Consider the following 22,235-nt stretch of genomic DNA (forward strand, 5'->3'; position numbering starts at 1 on the left):
AAAAAATGTAAAATTATATTTACTTTATGTACACACGCCCACACACCAATGTGTGAATTTGATTTTTTTTTTTTAATTCTGTTCAGATGTATTTCAGATATCATTTCATCTGTCAATACGCAAATATAAATAGAAAATTCATTTCCATCTGTATATTTGTCACTGTGAGGCATACAATTGTTTATAACTCTGTGTATGAATTTAAAAAAATTATTTTTGTGAAAAATATTTGAAAAAATTTTGAGTAAATATTAATAATACAAATAAAATTATATTTACCACAATTTTTTTCTGAAAAAAAAGAATATATACCGGGCTTAACAAAGTACAGAAATTCTTAAATAACTTATTAAATAATTTAATATCTTTTTAAATTTGTAAGTAAAATTTGTAGAGAATTTCATTCTGAGAAAATCGGTAAAATTAACGTCAACTGAACTAAAAAAAGGGTTTAATAAATTTGGTTTAAAAAAAAGACCAAAAAAAGAGAGAAAAATAATGTATTATTTTTTAACGGAAAAGAATATTATTTTTTGTAATCAACTAACGATAATTAAATTAAAATCATTCTATTTAATTTTTAAATAACATCGTGCAATCATTAAATTAGATTAAATTTCTGTTTCAGTCTGTCTTTGCACAAAAATTTTTTTATATTAATTATACATACATATATTGTGGAACGGCTTGATTAGAAGTTGGAAAGATAAAAACAGGAAACGGAAACTCTTTTTGCATTGTCTAGTATTCATTATATATATACAGTTAACATACTAACACTACTTATACAGTAAATACACTTAAGTATTTACCACTCTTGTTTGAATGCGTTATATAATGAATACAATTAGTGAAAAATAACTATAAAATACTTTTCTTAGTTTTCTATTGATTTTACAAAAACAGTTACTTCCGTTTTTTTTTTCGATTTTCCTTTATTTCAAGTTTTTTTTATTTTTTTATTTTACTTTCCTGGCATTATAGCTCGAGAGCTATGCTGCGAAAAGAAAACTATGGTAATCAATCAAAAAATGGGGTACGGTTTTTTGCATTCTCGATGTTTCATAATCCGGCACACAAAAAAATAAAAAAGTGGGGATGTTCGTATGGAAGTGAATTGGCGTGTTTGAAAAAGCTTATACTAATAATTTAAGTTAAGCCTAATAACTTTTCCTGGATAAACCGATTTTGATGAAATTTTATTTAGAAACTCGTGTATTTTGATTGGTAATTTTTTGATAAAGTTTTGGGATCAATATCTCAAAGGAGGGCTTTTAGGGTCAATTTTCTTAAAATTTTGCAAATAAAATTACTTTATATCAAGATCAAAACACGCATGAATGCTTATTTATCTTTTTTTTTAAATTGCCCCAAAATTACCTCATTTTTTAACCGATTTTTTTTTATGTCTTCCTAGGCATAGTAGTAGTACAAGTGACCTCCAAAAAAATATTTTGGAGCAATATTAAGGGTGTGGGAACCGATCAAAATTTAAAAAATATTGATTTTTGGGTTTATTGGTATTTAAAGTCATAATTCACCCCTTCACCATTAAAAAATTAAATCTAAAGTAATTTTTTATTAGTTGTACATTTTTTAGTAGAATTTTTTTAGTTTCTTTCAAACATAGTAAACGTAGAAAAATCTAAAAAAATTCTTGGAAGGTGATTTTGGAGGTGAGAGAGTAGTAAAAGTAAAAAAACTAAGATTTTTTTTTAATATTTAAAACTTCATCATAAAATACCTCACCACCACCGCCACCCCAAAAAAAAACAAATCTTAGGTAACTTTTTTCAAGTTACCTAAGATTTGTTTTTTTTTCCTTTATATAAGAATACATAACTAATACCAGAGAAAAATTTGACAACTTTGTTGTCAAATTTTTTATTTAGTTTGAAATCAGTAGATTTTTATAATTAAGTAACTTTAAGGAAATGTTTATTAAGGTGCAGTGAAAAAATGTGTACTGTAATTTAATAGGCGTACAAGGAAGTCATGTGGTGTCCACATCAAATTTTTATAACTACATTAAAATATATTAAACATTACAAAATAATTTATTTATATTTTATAAATACTATTTATATTTATTTATTTTTATTGTTTTTTTTGTAATTTTTATTGATTAAATTATATATACATATTACAGAATGATACAAAACAAACTCGCTCGCGCTCTCTCCCATGTCATTTAATAATCCTGTCTTTTGGGCCGGGTATACAGTGTTAAATTAAACATCCCTGATATTTCAACGGACAGTTATCCCTCACAAACTGTCATAACCAACACATGTGGTTGATACTTCTGCGATAATCCTACATCACTCATAACAAACATTTAAAAATTTTATAATACAAAATATTTTCATAAATACAATATTTTTAGAAAAGTTATTTTCATGGGTATATATATATATATATATATATATATATATATAAAATTTTGGAGTATATATATATATACAGACTAGTTTCAGCCAAAATACAAGAAACAAAAACCATAAACAAAAGAATTATTATATATAACCTATTTTCAGTTTTTTTGAATTTATGAAGGAAAATATTAAGCTAAGAAACTAATCGGCAAAGATACATCACGTTTAGAAAATTTCATTATACAAATATTTATAAATTTATAATAACAAAAAATTACTATAATAAAATATTGCATTATTAATTTATTTGCTTATGTATATATGAACAGGTGAGAATAAAGAAGGAAGTTAATATAAATGCATAGGTTCGAAAAGCGTACATAGGCTTCGTTAGCGAGTGTTGGCTGGAGAAAGATTTTGCCCTTAGGTAAAATTAAGCCAGTATAAAATTTTTGAGACCCAAATTAATGGGTAAATTTTAGTAGTTTTGTATGAAGTCTAATCTGAAAATTTTTTTTAAAAAATAGATGCCAAAACAGTAGTTTTTAGTTGTTTTCCAGAAATCTGTGATAAAAGACAAAACATTCTATTTTATTTTTGGCGTAAAATAACTTTATTAAATGGTTAATAAACACATAAATTCTTAAATTAAACTTGTAGAGAATTTTACTTTCAGTAAAATTGCATGAATAAAGTCCACAAAAACTGAATACAAATGTAAAAATTTTGAAGTTTATTAAAAACAAAATATGGTACATTTTAACTAGCTATTAAACCAAACAAAATTTTCACTATTACAAAATAAAATAATTAAATATTGTAGAAAAATAAAAAATACAAACACAAACAATAAAATCCTAATTTACCCTTTAATTTGTGTCCATAGAATTACAGTCTGGGTTAATTATACCGAAATTAATTAATTTTACCGAGAAATCGAAGCAAAATCTTTCGCCAGTCGACACTCGCTCTTTTTTTCCCTGTTTAGCCTCCGGTAACTACAGTTTAGATAATTCTTCAGAGGATGAATGAGGATGATATGTATGAGTGTAAAAAAAGTGTAGTCTTGTACATTCTCAGTTCGACCATTCCTGAGATGTGTGGTTAATTGAAACCCAACCACTATTCAAATCCGTATAAAAATAACTGGCTTTACTAGGACTTGCCAAATCAGCTGATTTGGGAAGACGCGTTAACCACTAGACCAACCCTCGACTAACGAAACGTTTCCAAACCTATGTTTATATGAATTTTCTTATTTATTTTCAACAACAGAACATGCCCTGAAAGTTTGGTACATTCTTTGTGAATCCATCTACAATATATATATATATATATATATATATATATATATATATATATATATATATATGCTGTATTTAAACAAACGAGTAGTAATTTATATTGCCACAATTATAAATTATAATTATTATGTCTTGTTATGTGAAAATTTTCAGTAAATTATTAAAATAATATTCCAACTTCATACGTCTGCAACATTATTACATTCCATCCGTTATAACAGAAAGGCAAGAAAATTACATCTTAATATTCCAGTTTACTTATGAGAAAATATGTATTGCAATTAGAGATATACTCTCTGAATTAAATATAGACATGCGCATATGAACACGCAAGTTAATCGGGTATAATTATACACTTTAAAAAAATAATATATGTAAATGACTTTAATTAAAATTAATTAGTCATTAAAAGCCTATTAATGCCACTTAATAATGAGTATTTTTGCTAATAAATAGTCAGTAATATTATTTTATTACCCCATTTTAAAGTGAATTAAAAAACACTACATTTAAATTGTTTTAAAAAGACATACTATTTAACATAATTTAGATAATGTAATAATGTACATAAAAATATATTTTGCTAATACAGTACTGCTCGTGAAAATTTTAACCAGATAAAATCGAAAATAATTTCGTAAAAATTTCTATTGTTATACATTATATTAAATGCCTTTGTCGATGATGTTTTTTTCCTCTGGTTAAGGGATTAATCCCATTTACGGACAAAATTTCGGACTCGCTAACAGGTTCCGCAGATGTTACAGCCTGCGCTTACTGACTAAACATCCCCCTCACCAGCCTCTCCTCCCGAACCCGGAAACGGCATTTAAGCATTAGTCAGTCCCAGGAGGTGCCTTCGAGCTCAGTGTGTTCAGAGTCCCCGTGCAACATCAGTGTCGCCCATCCAAGCAAGCTCGAACGAATGCCAGCTCTGCAGAGGGCTGTCTGTCCTCCCTTCCCTCTCCAGTCCGGTATCCTTTACCTCCTTCTTGAGGTTTTCGCTGGTCTTCTGTGTTCTGCTGGACGGTCCGCATGTTATTATTGAAAAGTCGGTCACCCTGTTCAGCATTCTTTCCGACGCAAAGGTGACGTCCAGAATCGAGCCTCTTCCTCTGCCTACGAAGGTCGGTTCATGCCCGTTATTTACATAGGTGAGCACCACCCCGTTGCTCATGGCGAGCAGTACGTTCCCGCTTCCAAGCAAACCGCATTTAAGTCCTCCATGAGGATGATCTCTTTCAGTTCTATCTAAACGTTGACCTAATATAACAGTGAAATGAAAATGGGAAAAAATAAATAAATAAACGTGAAATCACTATATTTCTGTTCAGTTAAATTAGTAATAAAGAATACTTTCAAAAAATAAGACTTTCATTTGATGAACCGCGGGACTCGAATATATCATTTCATTCATTTAGTACAAGGTAGCGTACAAAAACTTGATAATGTACTAGAAATAATAAAATTTAAAAGAAAATATAGTACAGCTTGTTAGTTTTAAATGCTCTTATGTAAATGAAAGTACTGAAGACGAAATAATTTTTTTAATTCCATCACTTCTTTGAAAAAATAAAAGTTAATACTTTAATGTTTACAAGAGATTATACTAGTTTTATTAAAAAAAGGTATAAATAAAACAAAAGTAAATTCGATTGATAAATTCGAATTTAACGATAAAATCGGTACACTTAGAAGTAAGTGCAGTATTATAAAACGGATCTTCGACACATGAAGGTATTATACTAGTTTTATTAAAAAATTAAAATATGCTATGAATATCAACAAAAAAAATTGGCCATGAAATTCAATTTGTTTGTTCTAGAAAGGCAATAAATTTTAATAATAAATCCATAAGATAACGATCAGTAATTCATAAAAAAAATAAAAGAATAATCTTACAAAAGACAGTGATATCCAAAAGAAAAATTACAATATAATTGTAAACCAAATAGATATGTAAATTTTAGATCTTTTAAAATAAAAGATCTTTATTTATAGAACCAATCTCTTCTTTTGATGATTTTTTAAAGGTCAATTTAAATTAAAGAAAAATTAAATAAAAAATGTTCATAAATTGATTTAACGTGTAAATAAACACTATGCACTTAATTTTCATTAACTGTTCTGACTTAAAATTCGATTAAGTTCAGACCTCATCAGATAATGCCTCAGGAAATCCAATCAAAGTTAATCAGTTTATTTCTCAAAAATCCCAAGAATTTTAGTTATATCAGTGATGGTCAGAGTAAGCACATTTGATTTTTTACAAGCAGTGACTCATGAAATTGTACGTATCAAACAAAACACCTGCTTACATGTTAATATTTCCAAAATAAAGACATTTCAACTAACTCGTATTTTTTTAACTATTTGTTATTGTAGTCTTTTAAAATAAACATACATCCATGGAAAATTATATAGCTTTACATAATACAAATAATGGATACTGAAATTATTCTAGTGCAAGACCAGGTAATTTCAACTTCTTTTTGTGTTTAGCCTCCAGAACCACTGTAAGGTATTACTTCAAAGAATGATTGAGGATGATATGCATGAATGATGTGTAGTTTTGTCTAGACTCAGGTTGGCCACTCTTGAGATTTGTGATTAACTGAAACCCAACTACCAAAGAATGCCGGTATCCAAAATCTAGGTTATTTCAACTTCTAATTATAACTAATTTTAAATAAAATGTTGTAAACCAGTAAAATAAGTAAAGTAAAATTTACTTATGTAAAAATTTTATAACCCCTCCTTTCTTATTGTTCATTGTTTTTTTAACACGTTACTCATAATTTATAAAAATCAGTATTTAATATATTTGATTGTTATGATGTATATTGTGCAATTACACAATTTTGTAAAAAAAAATTGATAAATTATTTTTAATATAAAAAAAAGAAAAAGAAAATATAACTGTACTATTTCTAATGTCAGAATTCTCTACTCGTAAAACTGGATTGTTTGCTATTGATATTGTACCTCTGGGACCACAATTAGGTATTACTTCAGAGGATGAGATGAATGCCAATTTTTGTAGCATGTGAAAATGCCTTGGCTGACTGGGATTCAAACCTGGAACCTCCAGATGAAAGGCCGAGATGCTACCACACTTGCGCCACAGAGGCCGGTAGATTGTTTGCTGTTAATGTACTGATCAACACAAATAAAAAATTGTCAAGTATAGCAGTTCTACAAACTGATTAAGTATAGTTAATGAAGACAAAACATTTTTATATCACCACTATTTAAAATCAATTGATGTTCACTGTAAATAAGTAATAACAAATTAGAAATAGATAAAATAATAAAGAATTTGTTTATCTTCTAATGTCTAGACATCTTATATAAAATTGTAAGTGACAAAATTATTAAACCAATTTTCAATTGTTATCAATTGATTTTCAATTAATATCAGTGAATGTAGGCATTAAACTTCTTTGAAACTACTTCTTAGGGTCCACTTTAGGAGGCCATGGTGAGATTGTACGCTAAATACTCATACCAGTCTCTACTTAGTCAAATTGTAAAAAGAATTGTTTTAACATTAACTGAAGGTTTTAATTTTTTTGGCTATTTCATTTTTTATAAACAAAACTATTTTTAAAGCATTGAAATATAAAAATATACAATCAAAATTTTTCAAAATATTTATCAGTTAAATATTTATCACAAGTAATAAATCACAAACAATTTAACTCCTCAATGAGTACAATATCACTTTTTTTAGGAGCAACTTGTGTCACTCTAACTACAATGTATTATCAGATCATTAAGATAGATCTGTATTTCAATCTATAGATGTAAGATCATACCTACAACTGATACAGTTATGATAATTCATGTAAAACTTAGTTAAGGCAGTGTATATGTTGCAATGTTTTTTTTTAAGTGACATGCATATATAAATTTATTGCTTTACACTGCTTTTACAGTGTCCCTTACAGCTATGATGCATATAAATCACCTGAGAAATCAAATAAAAAAAGCACAAAACAGAGCTGCTTTCTCAGAAAGAAATGATGTTCATTACACAGTTGTTGTAAATGAATTAACATCTCATTTGTAGCATTGAATGTTACAAAATAATTATAGTGGCTTGTCATACAATAAGCAATAATGTTTTTCGCTCAGTGGAGAAGACTATGTTAAACAATTTAATTCCTCACATTCCCTATTAAGTGTGCAACTGGATTCATTTGAATTATTATGTTTGCAAATGTCTGACAGCCAGATGTCAGCTCACCAAAAAGTAAGTTTTGTTTAAATTTACTATGGTAATATATGTTTCTAGGAACACATACAAGAGTGATATCTACACAATTTTTTCAGTGTAGTCTACCGTACAAACCGTATAAATAAATTTCAAATTTGTAGAGAAAATTAATAGAATGTTGTTTTTTGTTTTTACAAAAAGTATTTTTTTAATGTATAAATTAATTTATCAATTTTTCTGTTACAGATTTATCCTGTTTATTAATTAATTATAAAAATGGATCATCAGAAAATGCATAAAAATATAAAAAATAACGTAAAATTTATGAGAAAATACTTTGTACAAGACTAATAATAAAGGAACTTGAACAAAAAAAGACTTAGTGTAAGTATATAAATAGGTTTTCCTAAAGTATTCTTTTTGGATGTCAGTAAGTTGCTTTAGAGAGGTGTATGTGTGTGTGTGTGTGTGTATATACACACACACACACACACTATAATAATAATAATAATAAATAGTGTTATATACAAAACAGAATTTAAAATAATCTTCAGGATTTATTTACAGGTAGTTAAATATTGAAAACCACAATTCAGTCCCATTGACAAAAGACATTAACATGACCACTAGTCTTAACACTTTTAACCACTAGCCTTGTATTAACAGCAATAGTATAATAAATAAGACAAATAATAAATAACAATATGACAAGTAATAAATAAGAAAAGACAAGTTCACTTTATACTTCACTCCAAATACCTTTTCTGTTCACAAATAAAGCTACCCTAACAATTTATGAATGAAATTTAGTACATTATCTCTTTCACTTATAGTCTAACAGTAACTCACCGAAACATTTCTTATTTTCATGTACGGCCCACACTGGAATTACTTGTGATGTCACCTTAATTGCATTGTACGCACTAGAAATTTGCTCCTTCACTGACCTTGTCACAGAATACTCTTATAACTCTCTCACAGACTGACATCTCACAGAACTGATTTCAACTGGTCTTCCTTGGAGTATTTATACCCCTATACTCTTTACCTGCAGGACCAGACCCCAATTGAGCATGAGAACGATTGACTGAGCCCTTTCATTCCCATGCATTCCTAACCTGAATCCAGTAACTCTTCTCATGGAACAACATCTGTTGAGGTGTAACAGTGAGCAGTATTATAAAGGATGATTGTTAAACTGAACTAAAACCTGTGCTAAAAGGGTTTCTTTTAGTCCCTTTCTGGATTCCTCCCATTATTGTATTTTCTACTACTTTCTTTTAATTGGCAGGAATTCGTTACTCAGGTTCATTATACTGGTCTAGTTATAATACATACATACATTATATATATATATATATATATATATACACACATGTACCATGTACCTTACGTGTGTATTACTAATAATAACAGAAAGTCGGGCAGTGGTGGATTGTGCCCAACAAAGTTGTATACAAAGAGTTAGAACCTATCACTGATACCATGCGTAAGAGGAGACTAGGATTCTTTGGACATATCATGAGGATGCAAGATTCAAGACTTCTGAAACAGCTAGTACAGTACAATCTCAACTCGAAAAACACAAAGACAAGATGCAGATGGATCAAACAAATAAGAGAGGATCTGAAGGAAATTGGCCTTATACCAGAAGACACCACAGATAAAATAAAAATACACAAGAAAATCAAGAACAAAAAAACTCGTTTCACATTCACAAGAACTCACAACATGAACATTTTTAACACTAGAAAGAGCATATAGGTCAGAACATATGAAAAAGTACTGGGATAACCATAAGGACCAAATAGTCTATCAAAGAGACTTGTAAAAATTTACAGCACAACAAATTACAGACATACAACAATCCAACATACAAAATAAAACATAAATAAAACATCTTGATAATGGAAAAAAGGAACTAATTCCAGAAAACTTTAAAAAAAAAAGATCCACAAAGATGGAAAAATAAAGGAAAACCAGTAAGAATAGTCTTAACTGTTTACTGCTTAAGTGTAATTATATGCACAAGTTCTTCAAAGTATCTTGTAAATTTTAAATGAATCACAAATTTTCTAATGATAAAATGAATTATAGCAAAATCATACAAATTAATGTTTGTATAAGTTTATGATAAGAAAAATTTATCAATTTATTACTGAAACTTCAAAATTTGATTTAGTGTTCTGGGAAGGGAGTAATTTGTGCATCGTCCAATAAGTAATAACTTATAACAAAAAAGCATATTTATAGGAATTGCTTTTCCTATGTGTTATAATTAAAGTTCATTTTTGCATTAACAGTATAGTCCATCAATAACTTTTAGGTATAAATTTGTATTCCATAAAATATGAACTAAATATTTTTAAAATGTAAATTTAAATGTTGCTTATACCTAAGTAGATTTGGTATACTGATGTGTGATATGTTCAATTCACTGAACAGGACTACTGAAAACCCTTTCAACCCTCTCTTTCTCTAATTTGCCTTGCACAGTGTATTAGTTATTATTAAGTATGATTATATAATTTTCATGTGAAACATGAGTCTATTCGTCTGCTTGGCTATAATTGCTTTTATAGCATCAAGCAATCAAAGGTATGCTATTAATTGCTAATTAGTAAGGATATTGGCTAATAGAACAGAACAGTAAATTTAATATTTCTACATTTACTACTTTATGGCATTCAACTTTCATCATTTATAAACTTTAAACCTCTTAATAGTTTTAAAATTTATCAGATGTGGGTGAAGTGACTGTTGGTTGAGCTGCAGAGTGCTAATTGTACTGTAATTATAGTTTAAGGATGATAGAGGAATTGGAGATATCTTCAAAATTGTATCAGGAGAAGATAAATATCAACCTCTTATCACGGTAAGATTATTAGGTAACGTTATATTTACAGAAGATGACTCATGGCATCTATTGAAGTTTCATTTAACCACACAGAAAGATCACTAGTTTGCCTCTTGTTTTTAAATGAAGCATATTCCATATTAAACTAAATAGTGTTAATGATGGCACCATTAACTGAGTAGTCATAAAAACATTTCAGTGTTTTTATTTTTTACCATATTTTTAATTTTCAAACCATAGTTGACAAAGCCATAAATTAATTTAAATGAGTTCCTGATATAACTACATCTGACCCAAGCATTACTATAACCTTCTTCTGTGACATTTAACCTTAAGTCTTAACTATTTATCTTAACCTTAACCCATGAACATCTTGAGTTGAAGAAGAACCATTCTCCAATCTACAGCTGCAGTATGAAATGAATCACTCTTTTCTAGATGTTCATTGTTCCCATTTTCCTAGTTTAAAATTTATATATACTAGTATTTTTTAAACATTTTATATAATTGAAAACATTAATTTTCATACCGCTTTAATGTCATTTTTTTTTTGAGAATATTGATTTGTTCTATTTGAAAACTGATCTATGAATTTATAGAAAATTCATATTTTTCATTTGTTTTTTGTATAACTGTCTTCAAAATGTCAAAGGTTCATTAACTTTTTACTTAAAATATTATGAATTATAAAATGTTTTTGTGAATTTTATACCATGTTTTGAAATTATACATTAGTTTCTACATTCAAGAAATGTTCTTTACATTAAAACACTATTAACTTACAAAAAATAACAAAAAACTGAAAGAAAATAAATGATAAAAAAAAATAAAAACAATAAAAGAGAAGTAAGCAACAAAATTATCTACTTGCTTTAAAAACTAACGAATTGCTAACGTGTGATAAATCTGATTATATGCCAGAATTCATTTGACACAATAAATAATTAATTAAACAATAGATAATTAATTTGTAATTAATTTTGTAATTGCTGATTAGTTTCATACTGCAGCTGTAGGCTGGGAAATACTTCTTGTTCAACTCGATATGTTCATGGGTTAAGATTAATTCTCAATTTTTTTAATTGATATTATTTTAACCAAATCTACATTACTAATTCCTAATATTTAAATTAAATCCAGTATTTTTTGTACATATACTAAATTCTATGTATTTATTTTTTTTTTATAGAATGGAAAACAATCATAATATGTATAACAACCTGGCTGATGTCTTTCAAATAGATGAACCAAAGTCATCTTATGTATCAGAATTTAATGAACATGTATCTGCATATACCAATGAATCATTTATTACTAAGTAAGTTTATATTATTACTTATTACAAAGTAATTATATTATAGATGTTCTTTCTTTTAATTTATTGATAAATAACAGGATTTCTCCATACTCACTGGCAAGTATCTTTTATCCAACTCATCTTCCTGATAATAAAATATATGTGAAAATGTCTCAAGTCATAGTAATAAAAATAATAAGTTTATAATTTTTAAGGAAAAATTAATAAAGAAGCTAATGTGTATTAATGTATCCATGGTATTTCTAACAAAATATTTCAGTTAATAATGCATTCATGAAATATATTCAATTAAAAGATATACAATGTCCTTACCGAAAATATAACTAAGTACAATCATTCATGATCATGGATTTAAAATAAACCTGATAAATTGTAAGTAACAAACAACATACATAGTTACAAGTCAAAGTAATCTAAATAGATAATATAAGGCTATGTATAAATAGATATAAAAAGTGTATTGTATAACATAGAGAACAAAAGAGAAACAAAACAAAATAATATCAGATATAGAGTATAGAGATAATGTTTATAAATTTATAATTGACAAGAACAAGATGAGTAGAAGTTAATCAAGAAATAAAGATATAAATGGTAGAAGAAAGAAGACTAACTAACATAATCTGAAATGTGCCCCTAACCTAACCATCTCGATGATTAGTTTAAGGTTGTTTGGTCATATGAAGCAATTTTTTATCTTCTGTCCAAATTATTGGAGTGTTCCCTTTGCAATTTGTGTTCCAACAGAAAGAGAATCTTCAGTTTAGAACAAAGGGAAGAAGAGATATAGGAAGGCCAAGAATGAGATTTTTTAATGTAAAATACTGTGTTTTATTCTTTCTCTAGTAAGTATAGACTTAATGCCCAATTATAGTTACCTTACTCTCATTTTTTTCTTTCCTTTTTTTTGTTAAATAAGAAGTAAACGTTTAATAAAAACACTAAGCCTAATCAGAATTAAAACAAAGAATCTTCTGGATGAAATGCAGAGATGCTATCACTCTGTTATACAGATCAACTTGTAATGGTGTAATATAGAGAAAAATACAAAAAGATTAATACAGAGGAAGAAAGATAAACTGAAGGTGGATATTATAAAACTCTCATTGATTAAACCAACCATTAAATGCATTATAACTGCATATTATTTAAGTTCAAATATCATATATAAATAACCGATACTTTTCTTATTAAATGGTCATTTTATTTCATTAGTAAAAAGTTTATTGCATTAGTAAATATTTAAACATGAAAACATTTATCGTTAATTTATTGATAATTTAGAAAATAATGAAGACTACTATTTGCTTATTAGTACAAGAAAAAATAAAATTAAACACCAAAAATAGGTCATAAAACAACACAAAATTATAAAGAACTCTTATTCTAATTGGAGATAATTTGTCTTAGTCAAATGAGACGAAAGCTATTCCAAAACTAACTTTCAACTGGATGGATATATTAAACATATACACAGAAGAATATAGAAAAAGATTATACATTTTTACATCCAGGATTTACATGGCTACAAAACTAAAAAGCTTTTCACTGATCTCTATGGCAAAGACATCTGAGATATCTTTGCCTGAGATGTCTTGATCTGAGATGCCTTTGCATCTCAGATCAAGACATGAGATGTAAGGCATCTCATATTTTGGGATTTGGCAATCCCAAATTAAGTTTTTTAAATTTACTACAGTCAACTTTATTTTTGTAGGAGAATTATAAAAATTGTACCTGTACCTGAATTGACTTAGTTAAATAAAGAAGCTTCATCAGAGCTTCAACATTTTACAAAAAAATAACCTATAAAAAAAAAGTGAATTAAATATGACAATAGCCAAAACATTTTACGCCAGAAATCAGAGAATTTTTTATTCAGGCAGTAAAATCAAAAAAGAAGGAAGGCATTAAAGAGTAGGTTAGCGTAAGGAATTAAAAAATCATGAAAAAAAGAAATTTACAAAGTCAAACAGTGATTTAGTAATTAGAAATAAATTTTTTAAAAGTCTTTTTATGTAATGTAATGTTCTATGGCAGTGGAATGTACACAATTAGTCAACAAAATTAGTAAATAATAAAGAGGATTTTGAAAAGTAATAATATAAAACAACATTAAAGGAAGATAAATTGATAATATTGGTTATAAAGAGGTTTTTTTAACATGAACTGAAGAAAAAAGAAGCCTATGGGAAATTCTTATGAGAAAAATAACTCTAATTATATATATATATATATATTAAGCACTCAACTGAAATGTATGTTAGCCTGTAAACTACACTGATTTACAAGATTTGAATATATAATACTTCCTTTGGATCCTTCATACCAAGGATGCCAGTATCTTAAAACAGAGAACAATGCTTCCTTTAGAATTACTTGTGGAGCAGCTGTTTCTTGTCAAGTAGCAAAAAGTCCCCATAAAAAATACAGGCAACCATAATTAGTTAATTGTAGTAATGTATTAGGTGCATATCAGATACTACATATTTTGAAATTGAAAGATTAGCACATAACAGGCTAATAGAGTATCAAACCATTAAAGTGAAATAATGATAAAATGTGACAAAGAATTTCCAATTCTCTCTACTTTATCTTTGACACCTATACAGACAAAACTTTTTCACACACCAACAGCAGTTTGATCTTAAAATGTTTTATTGTCATTCAGTTACTGTAATTCTTTAAACTTATTTTAAGCTTGAACATGTTCAATAATTTTTTAGTTGAATATGTGCTTTTATTTTTAGTGAAACAATAAATAAGAATTTTTTCAATAGAATAAAGAGATATAAAAATTTACTAAAATTTTATATTTAATTTACAGGCTGCCTCCAGGTATAGGTCCACTTACAGGTGCTATAACGTTAACAATTATGGTTGTTGGTGTTGTAGGAAATTTGTTAACAATAGTAGCTCTATTACGATGTCCCAGAGTAAGAAATGTAGCTGCTGCTTTCATAATAAGGTATTTATGGATTAATTATTGCCAAATTTTTTTTTTAATTTGCTTTTTCTTCTAGTTATCCAGTATCCATGTTCATTCAGAGAATGAGTCATGGATGTTCATCTCAATCTATCTATAAAAATTTTTCTCAATTTCATTTCTTCTTCCTTACCCTTACTTATATCCTTATCCTTCTTGATTTTATCTAGGTAATTTTCCTAAATCCACATTTTGCTATATTTCCATTTAAAGGAAAACAGACAAAAGGTTTTTTTGGCTTAATTGAAGCAAATGGAAAACGTTTACTCAAGTTGTATATGTCTAAATGAATCACATAAAATAAGAAAATATTTATAACAAAGAATTAGACTACAGTAATCTTCAATGTAAGAACATATCATAAATTTACTTTTAAAATAAATTTTAAAGATCTTATTTCAAATTCTGCATCACGTAAAATAATGTCATGAGTAATTCTGGAAAATGATTCAAACAAGTAACAAATACGTGTTAACATTATAACATCTGATTTTAATTTCTTTTTTTTTAACTGAAACTATCAGAGTATTTACTTATTTTAATTACCAAATATTTACTTCCTGTAAAATGCTCTTGAAAATGAAAATTAATACATAATAAAATATTAAAACAAAAAAACTTTTGTTCTCCTTACAGAATTTTCACTCTGCATATAGTTCCTAATGAATGAAAATCTGTAAGGAGAACAAAAAACAGTTATTTTTTGTAGGAGTTTTTTTACAGGAACTAACTAATGCTGATTATACTAAATCCAACATTTTAGATCAACTGTTTTAAGCATTGTTTCACCTTGGTGGGTAGTGTTAACAGTCACAACTATCCAACCTGGGGTACTGAAAACCTATACATTTTCTTAGAGTCTTCCCTACATCCACAAAAAATAGGCAAAAAATAGACACCCATGAAAAAAATATGTATGAGTTGAAGGAGATAAATAATAGGAGTCTTGTTTTATGAAAAACTGGATGCTGCTGTCTGCCAAGAAATTATCCAACTGTTCTTAGCCTTACTGCAAGAGAATGAATGTGACTGCTTGTTGCAATAGGTCAGTGCCACTTGCCCTACAGCTCCCTCTACTGTGGAGATGCTACAGTATTTTTTCAGTAGAAGGATCATTTCTAAAGGATTGTAGCCACCAAGACCCCCTGATCTGACAAGTCCAGATTTCTTTCTGTGGGGGTTACTTAACAGAATTGTTTGTAGGAGCAATCCACACATCCTTCTAAATTATGTAAGTATTTACCAATAAATCCAATAAAACATTATTTATACAATAAACTAAGTGAAGGGACCTCATTTAAGTTGAACACAGATTTTTAAAAAATTTTACAAATTCATAACATTTTTCTGTTAAGTTTTATTTTTAATAATAAAAGCAGACTTTTTTTTCAAAGACTTCACTACATATATTTTCTCATTCTCAGAATTAAATTCTCTACAGGTTATAATAATAATAATATGTATGCATTAATTAGTCATTTAACAAAGTTATTGTACTATTGTACTTCAAACCCAAAAAAAAAAGGTTTTCATCACTGAATGTTTCTGCTTTACATCGGATATCATGAAAACTACAGAAGGTAGAGTTCTAGGACCTATTTTATTCTGTTTTTTAGGTCAAATAGTATAACATTAGAAGCCATATTTTACCCCTTATATAACACATTAAAAATTTCAGGATAACCTCTTTTACCAGGGGAACTGAAAATCAGGCAAAATGTTTTTCTACTAACTCAATAATACAGTATTTTTGAACATATGTTTGTATGAATGTTTTCCTTATGTCAAGCTCTAGAATTAGTTCCCAGATTATTTCCCTTTCCTCCTAAATCATTCTGTATCATTAATTACTAATATTAGGATGACATATATCCAGTGTGTAAGTGCATAAAAATACAATGCACATTCAATTAAACTACATCAAGGTCAACAGAACCTGTGATATCTGAATCTAAACACATTATTGTAACTTACCAGTAGTAATCTAACATTATTATTAAAATCATCGTAGTTTAAATAATTTCAATAACAACTGAATTCTTACAACTCTAATATTGAAGGGAATAAAGAAAATATTCGACTTACGGAAAATTCGAGTTGGAGAAACATACGTTACGAAACTTTTTTTACTACCCGCTGTAAATTAACGCACGTAAGTACAGCACTATTTAAGAAAATATTGCATGACTTGATTCATCATTATAAATGCAGTATACAGAACGAACATACTACGTTTGTAACTAGTAAGTTAACCTGAAGAGTATTCTATTACCGCGGAAGACACTAAACAAAATGTAGGCTAATAAACACACATGAAAATACGGTACATTAATCACATTTTTCTCACTGATAACTTATTGCACAAAAATAGTAAATCAATGAAAAATCAAAGGCTATACTTATTACGAAAAATATCACTGTTGTATCGTATATAAAAAAACTGACCCGTTTTAATTTCAAGGACTATGTTTTTAAATTTTTTTCAGATAAAATAAAAACAATAATAAAATTATTAAAAAAAAAAGTGAAGAATAATCGGCTCTGTCGTAAAACAAAACTAAATTAAATTAAAATAGATTAAAAAAAATGTTGATAGTTGCCTGACGTTTCTTCTGATGCATGTAGTCAACCACTTTTCTATATCTGCCACCGCGGAAAAAACCAATTCTGGTAAATCATCTGAGTCAACGAATCGTCGAACACAACGTTATCTGTAACTTCGATTAAAGTTGGAGGCGGTACGCAGGGTAGTTCATTATTGTCGTTATCCGAATCAGTCTCTATGGTTTCATTCTCATTTGCATTTGCGTTAATCATATTGATTACAATATCTTCGTCAGTAGGGTATTCGTCTACTATTAAATCAATTATTGTTGTTAGAAGAAAGATTTTCACTGCTAGTTTGCTCACATTCCTACAAAATAACGGGTTGTTGTGGGTTTTTAAATCCTGCTTTTTTAAAGGGTTTTGTTTCTTTTCAACCATCTTTAACTGTTTCATTACAATCCTTTTTCTGTACACTTGCTTAAAATTTTTTATAATCCATTGGTTGGAGTTTAGAGGTAACTGATGGTAAGAAAACACATTTTATCGATAACGATTCCTGAGGAAACGATTTTCGATGTGCCGGGTAGCTATCAATAAATAGAACAATCTTTCCATTTTTCAAATCATGATAATAATGATCCTATTTGAATAACCATTTTTCGAAGATTTCGCTAGTAACCCACGCTTGGCTTCATACTGAATTGGCAAAGATTTAACGTTAACGAAACATGGATTTTTCGATTTACCAATTTACAGAGGTTTCAACTTTTCTGTCCCCAACATGTTTGCACTTGAAAGAACTGTGACGCGCGGTCTTTACTTTGTTTCCCACAACGGCATTTATCACCTTTAAAAGTTAAAATTTGTCAGGTAAACATTTGTAAAACAGTCCAGTTTCGTGAGCGTTAAAAATGTCCGATTCGTTGTACATACTCATAACTTCTTTTGGCGTACTGTTTATCCACGTATTACAAACATCTTCATTTACACTGGCACTTTCACCATAAATATTTTTAAAAGTTATTCCATGCCTATCTCTAAACTTATTAAGCCAACCCAAAACACTAGTTTTGAAACGTACAATTGAACTGTCTCGCAAAGTACTCAGTTTTTTCACGTAAAATTGGTCCACTGGTAGGTAAATTTTGATCGCGACTGTTTTTAAACCACTCTAAAACGTTTTTTTTCTACATCGGAATACCTGACGGATACACTTTGTAAATCGTTGTAAGCGTGTTGGGTGGTATACCGAATTCCGATGCGATCACATTTTTCTTTTTTCCCTTGTCTACTTTCATTATGAGCCTTATTTTACCATCTAAAAGAACAGAAAAAGTGTAAAATCAACTAACCTAACTGAATAACGGAAATATCCATTTTGGCAATCTCTAAATCCATTTTGACTAGTTACGGCGTTACGTACGTCTGTATCTCGTATAACTCAAAACGATTAGCCCTAGGATGTTATCTTGGATTTAAGACTGCTGTATAATATCTAGTTGTGCACTCCCCTTTTGACTGCAATCGACTCAATCAAAAGTGTCCAAAAAACCCGAAAAATTTAATTTTGGATTTTTTCTTAAATAATAAGTCGTCATTGAGAGATTGCAAAGATATCATATCTCCTTTTTTTAATTTAAAAATACTGATTTATTAATAATTATTAACGTATCATTGTAAAAAAATTTATGATGAATTCAATAACAAAAAAAAATGAATAAAAAATATCAGTTTTTAATAAAATAAAATCTTATGTACTTTTCATTATCAAAAAAATCTGTAAATGAATTTAATATGTGTGCAAGAAGGTCAGGTGTTGTCCACATCAGATTGTTTTATTATCGCACAGTACAGGAATTGAATCATGCCTGTTTCATATTTCTGAACTGAAAATAAGATCGGTAATATAGGCCTAATGTTAAACTTGGTTTCTTATTTTGTTTTTGTAAACTATTCAAATTTTTACTTCTACTAATAGGATTTTTGTAGAAATTTCAAGTTAGAAATTTCTAATAGGATTTCAAGTTGTAGAAATTTTCAAGTTATAGGTATTCTAGTTATATAGTTAAAATAAGAGACAGACATAAATGACACATCTTAAAGCATCCTGGAATAGTCACTTGGATATTGCAGGGGCAGGTACATAGGAAAAATTGTGCAGGCAGGTAATGTTTGGAATATATAAAACAAATTGTAAGGGATGTTGTTTGAAGGGGGTATACCAAAATTAAATGACTGGCACTAGATAGGAAATCTTGGAAAGCTGAAATTCAGTCAAATGACTGAATTTAGTTACAACAGAGTGCAAGTTAGCGAATAAAGGTAATAAGGTAAGGGAATAAGGATAATTCAATAGAGATTTAAGTAAAACAAATTATACTTTAATAAAAAAACCACATATTCACATTTTACATATTAGAACATAACTACAAATTATCCAACAAGACCTTATCTGATTCAATTGTTTTAAAAGTAATTATATTAGTTTAATAATGATAAAATGTTTTTTTCTGCATGCAACAATTTTAGAAGTCTCAATAAGGGAAATTTATTTTACTTACGTAAGCCAATCTACTATACCTTGACTAATAATTTATTCTATGGCTTATTTTCTAATCTAAAAGAGGTTATACTTGTTTCCAAATTTTATGGTAATTATGTAGCATTATTTTATAATGTAAAGCTCTTTCATTTTAGTCAGATGTAGTGTAATTTTCTACAATTAATTGCGTAAATTCTTTTTACATGAATTGCTGGTTGATGGCTTTAAGAATAACAAATCAATAACTGAACCAATTTGTTCAAATCTGTGTGATTTAATTATTAGACAATCATTGTGTAAATAAGACATCATAGAAAAAAGTTTTCTATTAACTTATATTTTTCTATACTTAATTTTCAATTTACTTTAAACAGCAAACTGCATAATTAAAACACTTAGTTCAAACCAAATAACAGATATTCAATAATACTTCAAAAAGTAAGTTACACCCTTGCCATGATCTTGAACTGAAAGGGATATATTAATGTCTTGTGGTGGCAGCACTGGTTGCATTGTTGTTTTCAGCACCCCCAGCAGCAATTCTGTATGACATTTAGTAAGTGTGTAGGTTGTCAATATGGCATGTCCTGTAGAGCTTTCATCCAGCAAAGAAGTGTGTTCAATAGTTTGATTTTTGTGGGCAAAAATTAAAATTGCTGTAAAATTCATCGCCAAATTGTTGAGATATATGGGGAGAATGCAATGTCACGCCTGATGATCACAAAATGGTGCCAAATGTTCAGAAACAGAACAACAAATGTGAGTGACGGACTGCATGCTGGGTGTCCTTCAACTGCAAACATGACAGATAACGTGGAATGAGATGATCTTGAGTAACCAGCTCATTAAAATTAGAGATTGCAAGTGAACTTAACATCAGTTATGATAGCGTGTTTGCGAATATTCACAATCAGCTTGATACTGTAAATGTGCCCACGATGGGTACCATATTTGTTGACAGACAACCACAAACATCAACGTTTTGCATCTGCTCTTTCTTTTCTTCAACCTTATTACAGGACAGATCCACTGTTTTTGAAACAAATCATCACAGCTGGGTACTTAATTACACTCCTGGGACTAAACAAGCATCACATGACTGGAGACATAAAAATTCACTGCAACCAAAAAAAGTGAAAACATCCCCACACGTTCGAAAGGTTGTGCTGACAATCTTTTTTGATTTGAGGAAGTTGTTTACAGTGAATTTATGCCCCAAGAATCAACAATCAATGACAAATCTTACTGTGAGACAAAGTAGTTACTGCAAAAATTCAAGTGGTAAGTGTGGTCTCATCTGCCTTACAGCCCTGCGACTACCAGCTGTTTGGTCCTCTCAAGCAAGACCTGGGAGAGGAGTGTTTCACTAATAATGATGAACTTAGTCCTTAAGGTTGAAGCGGTCCATAAATGATTGAAGGAAATTGGACGAAATTTAAAAACCTGTCACAAGGTATGAAAAGCATTTAGAAAAACTTGTGTTTGTTTCAAATAGAGGGGGTGTATCTGTTCAAGCAACTTTGTTCTATATGGCAAATGATTTATATATTTCTTTAGCTATTTTTTTAATTAATTATTTACAAGAAACATTGTGTTACAATTAATTTAAAATGTGGCTTAATGATGTATTCCATGATAAATATTGTACAGTTTTACAGGCAGTTGTGTATCCATAATTTGTGTAATGAATGTACCTGTAACTTGTTTCATAAACGTATCACCAGAGCTGAATATCTGTTAATTAGAAGACTATCACATTATGGTGAATGGATACAATGCCTAGGAGCCATTAAATTAATATATAACTGCTTCAGCCAGGTCTCAAACTATCAACTTCCTGCACAGGAAGTGTAAAGCTAATCTGACACACTACTATACACAAAATTACACTAATTACATGATGAAATATGGTCCCCACACATATTGGAGCAGTTCCAATGGTATTTAATGTAATGAATGTACAAGTAAGAGAAACAGAACAAGTGAGGCGAAAGTGAGAGAGAACACAGTATAATGATGATCATTCAGTAATAAATTGTCAGACAAAGCATGGTTTATTAGATAATGTCAGTAGTTAATCTTGCTAG

At 28.7% G+C, this 22,235-nt stretch overlaps 1 protein-coding gene across 3 annotated transcripts in view; it reads left to right on the forward strand.

The window, feature by feature from the left end:
• moody (G-protein coupled receptor moody) overlaps positions 1–22,235 on the forward strand; it is a 170,181-nt gene that overhangs the window by 111,271 nt on the left and 36,675 nt on the right. For all 3 annotated transcript variants that reach the window (XM_075377939.1, XM_075377937.1, XM_075377938.1), the window contains 3 exons: positions 8,145–8,282; positions 11,945–12,073; positions 14,901–15,041. In XM_075377939.1, the coding sequence (XP_075234054.1) occupies positions 11,946–12,073; positions 14,901–15,041 (269 nt within the window). In that variant the 5' untranslated portion in view covers positions 8,145–8,282; position 11,945. The remainder of the gene's footprint in view (positions 1–8,144; positions 8,283–11,944; positions 12,074–14,900; positions 15,042–22,235) is intronic.

This window comes from Lycorma delicatula, chromosome 10, assembly GCF_047948215.1.
Source record: "Lycorma delicatula isolate Av1 chromosome 10, ASM4794821v1, whole genome shotgun sequence".
NCBI classification, from domain to species: Eukaryota; Metazoa; Arthropoda; class Insecta; order Hemiptera; family Fulgoridae; genus Lycorma; species Lycorma delicatula.